The sequence below is a fragment of the Arachis ipaensis genome, chromosome B8 (genome assembly GCF_059453495.1).
Source record: "Arachis ipaensis isolate K30076 ecotype BB chromosome B8, ASM5945349v1, whole genome shotgun sequence".
In the NCBI taxonomy this organism is placed as follows: Eukaryota; Viridiplantae; Streptophyta; class Magnoliopsida; order Fabales; family Fabaceae; genus Arachis; species Arachis ipaensis.
The window spans coordinates 31,929,953-31,934,016 of NC_142443.1; the positions used below are offsets into that span (position 1 = coordinate 31,929,953).

Sequence of the window (4,064 nt, forward strand, 5' to 3'; positions counted from 1 at the left end):
GCAAAAGCTTAGGTTAATTAAAGATTCAATTTATAAAGCTCACTTAGCCATATACATATACCCTTACCCTTACCTTAGCCCCATTACAACCTTGAAAAGACCTCATGATGTTTGCATTTGTATGTTAAATATTGTTGATTGGTTAGGTGAAGAACAATTTTTAGAAATCATGACTAGAGAAGAGTAGAGTGATTACCCTATACACCTGAGTGATTAGAGTGCACATAATCTACCAGTAAGGGTTCAGTGCTTAATTCTATGTTCCCTGCTTTCATGAGCTGTCTTCTTACAATGTTACCTATATTTACTATATGAATTGAGTTAGTGAAATCTAATTTATATTTCTCTTGAAGAGCTTATTTACTTTTAACCAAGTAGACAAAAAGCATATTGTTGCATTTATATATATATATATATATATATATAGGTTGCATTGCATTTCATGAGTTTTACATGTCCCTATTCATTTACTTTATTTCCTTCAACTAAGCATGAGGACATGCTAATGTTTAAGTGTGGGGAGGTTGATAAACCATTATTTTATGGTTTAGATTGTGTTTAATTGTGTAGTTTTATCAAAACTTTACCCACTAATTCATATGATAAGCATGTATTTACAATTCCTTCCCAAAATCACTCCTTGATTGAAAACTTGCTTCCTAGATACTTTTAATTATGTATTTTAATTCTCCCTTATCCCATTCGATGTCGTGATTTATGTGTTAAGTGTTTCAGACTTCATAGGGTATGAATGGCTTGGAAATTGGAGAGGGGGCTTGCAAAAATGGAAGGAACACAAGAAACTAAGGAGATGACCAGCGAGCAATGACGCGAGCGCATGGCCCACGCGAACGCGCGAAGTGAAGAATTCGCAGCGACGCGAACGTGTGCCTGACGCGAACGCATGGATTGGAATCTGCACGAATGACACGAACGCATGAACCATGCGAACGCGTGACAAGGAAAATTGCTGACTGACGCGAACGCGTGACCTACGCGATCTGCAAAAATAACAGAATACGCTGGGGGAAATTTCGGGCCACTTTTTGACCCAGTTTTTGGCCCAGAAACACAGACAAAACCTAGGGAACAAGCAAAGACTCAACAGGCATCCACACACATTGAGATTCACACATTAGGATTGCTCTTAGTTTTTAGATCTGAGTTTTGAGAGTTGCATTACATTGATAGTTTATGCTTTTGCTTGGATTTTTGGATGTTGAAAGTCATTACCTCCGTTGAAGACATTACTTTAGTTTGTTTCCTTATTCCTTTATTTTTAATTAGTTACTCATTGACTCTATTCAATTAAGTATGTTACATTTTGAATTTATTAATATATGAAGTTATTTTTATTTTAATTAATTTTAATTCTCTATTTTATTTTTAATTAATTATGTTTTCTCATATTTTTATGATTATTAATTTTATGTCAATGGAGTAGAATTTCTACTTGACATGGGGGTTGATTAAGAGGTGATACTTAAGTTGGAATGCTCAAGTGCTTGGTTAAACTGGAAGTTGTTGGCTAATTCCATACCTACTAACACTAGACCTCCCCAAGGGAGAGGGCTAGGACCTGAGGGTAAGAGTTAGTTCAATCACCATACCTTTCCTTATATAGTAAGGGAAAACTGAGTGAGAACAACAACCTTTTTATACCACACTTGAGAAAATCCCAACAAGGATAGAAGTTCCACTTAATTATTCTCCCAGTCAAGGTCTTTTATTCAGAGTATCAATAATTATTCTTAGTTTATTTTTATTGCCTTAATTCACAATTATTTTAATTGCTTATTATCAAACTCAACTTTTTGGTATTTTCTGATTAATAAATTAGCACTCTTTCCTGCAACTCGTTGGGAGACAACCTGGGACTCATACTCCCAGTATTTTATTTCTAAAACTTGTGACAACCCTTTTTAAATTGGTGAGGCAGATCTTAGCTGGTTAAGAGCTATACGTGCAACGCTGTCCTCTTAATTGAAATCTCTTAATTGGTTAACTTCTGCCACGCATCAACCACTCTATGCCAAATTTCTAAAAGAGCTCATGACTAAGAAAAAAACTGGGGAGAAAAAGAAATGGTGGTGCTTACGGAGGAATGTAGTGCCATCATACAAAAGAAGCTTCCTCAAAAGATGAAGGATCCTAGGAGCTTCCAAATCCCCTGCATCATAGGGGATATTAGCATTGAAAATGCATTATGTGATATGGGAGCTAGTATCAACCTTATGTCCTTGGCCATGATGAAGAGAATGAGAATTGAAGAGGCCAAACCAACAAGGATGGCACTCCAACTAGCTGATAGGACATTCAAGTTTCCTCATGGAGTGGTAGAAGACTTGTTAGTTAAAGTGGGAGAGTTCATGTTCCCAACTGATTTTGTTGTGCTTGACATGGAAAAAGAGTCTAATGCATCAATCATACTAGAAAGACCATTCTTGGCAACAGCTGGAGCTATAATTGATGTGCAAAAAGGAGAATTGGTCTTAAGACTGCATGAAGAAAAGATGGTGTTCAATATTTTCACTGCAATGAGCTACCCCAAGGAATCCATTGGAGAATGTATGATGGTGGACACAATGGAAAAATTGATTCAAGGAGTCCTATAAGAAGATCAATATGAAGAAGCAATGGAGCAAGATCATCAAACATCATGTGGTGAACTACCACAAGAAATCATAGAAGGCTTAATCATGCTAGATAAGGCAACCAAAGAGAAAGTGGAAGCACCAAAGGTAGAGTTGAAAACCTTGCCCCCAAGCTTAAAGTATGCTTACTTGGGGAGCAACAATACATATCTAGTAATCATCAACTCAAGCTTGAGTGAAGAACAAGAAGAGAAGCTCATCAATGTATTGAGACAACACAAGGATGCCATAGGGTGGACACTTTCAGATTTAAAGGGAATTAGCCCTTCAATGTGCATGCAAAAAATCCTTCTTGAGGAGGATGCTAATCCCTCAATACAACCACAAAGAAGGCTGAACCCCTCAATGCAAGAAGTAGTGCAAAAGGAAGTGCTAAAGTTATGGCAAGCAGGGGTGATTTACCCCCATCTCTGACAGCCCTTGGGTGAGCCTGGTTCAAGTAGTCCCCAAGAAGGGAGGAATCACAGTTGTGCCAAATGAGAGAAATGAATTGATACCAACAAGAACAGTGACTAGATGGTGCATGTGTATAGACTATAGAAAGCTCAATGAAGCCACAAGGAAGGACCATTTTTCTCTACCATTCATGGATCAAATGTTGGAGAGGCTTGCTGGACATGAGTATTATTGTTTCTTGGATGGATACTCTGGCTACAATCAGATTGTAGTAGATCCTAAAGACCAAGAGAAGACTTCTTTCACTTGTCCTTATGGTGTTTTTGCATATAGACGTATGCCCTTTGGTTTGTGCAATACACCTGCCACATTCCAAAGGTGCATACTGTCCATTTTTTCTGATATAATTGAGAGATTTATTGAGGTCTTCATGGATGATTTTTTAGTGTTTGGTGACTCCTTTCTTAATTGCTTACACCATCTTGCCTTGGTGCTCAAGAGATGCCAAGAGACTAACTTAGTTTTGAACTGGGAAAAGTGTCATTTTATGGTTACTGAAGGGGTAGTCCTTGGTTATAAAATCTCTAAGAAAGGCATAGAGGTAGATAGAGCCAAGGTGGAAGTAATTGAAAAACTACCCTCACCTTGTAATGTCAAAGCAATTAGGAGTTTCTTGAGACATGCTGGGTTTTATAGAAGGTTCATTAGAGACTTTTCAAAAATTGCCAAACTAGAGTAACTTGCTTGTCTCTAATGTACCATTTATCTTTAATAGAGAATGCATGCAAGCTTTTGATGAGCTTAAAAGCAAGCTCTCCTCTGCACCTATTTTAGCACCACCTAATTGGGATTTACCTTTTGAATTGATGTGTGATGCATCAGATTTTGCTATTGGTGCTATTTTAGGACAAAGGAAAGACAAGCTAGTGCATGTCATCTATTATGCTAGCAAGGTTCTTAATGAAGCCCAAAGGAACTACACCACCGCAGAAAAAAGAACTTCTTGCTATATAG

General features: G+C 37.5%; 1 protein-coding gene across 1 annotated transcript; it reads left to right on the forward strand.

Annotated features, from left to right (window-relative positions):
* The first annotated feature begins 2,084 nt into the window (after positions 1-2,084).
* Positions 2,085-2,615, forward strand: LOC107610841 (uncharacterized). Its single transcript, XM_016312834.1, has one exon. The coding sequence runs from the start codon at positions 2,085-2,087 to the stop codon at positions 2,613-2,615; it is 531 nt and encodes a 176-aa protein (XP_016168320.1).
* The last annotated feature ends 1,449 nt before the right edge of the window (positions 2,616-4,064 follow it).

Coding starts and splice junctions, on each gene's coding strand:
- LOC107610841 (XM_016312834.1), top strand. CDS start 2,085: ATGGTGGTGCTTACGGAGGAATGTAGTGCCATCATACAAAAGAAGCTT.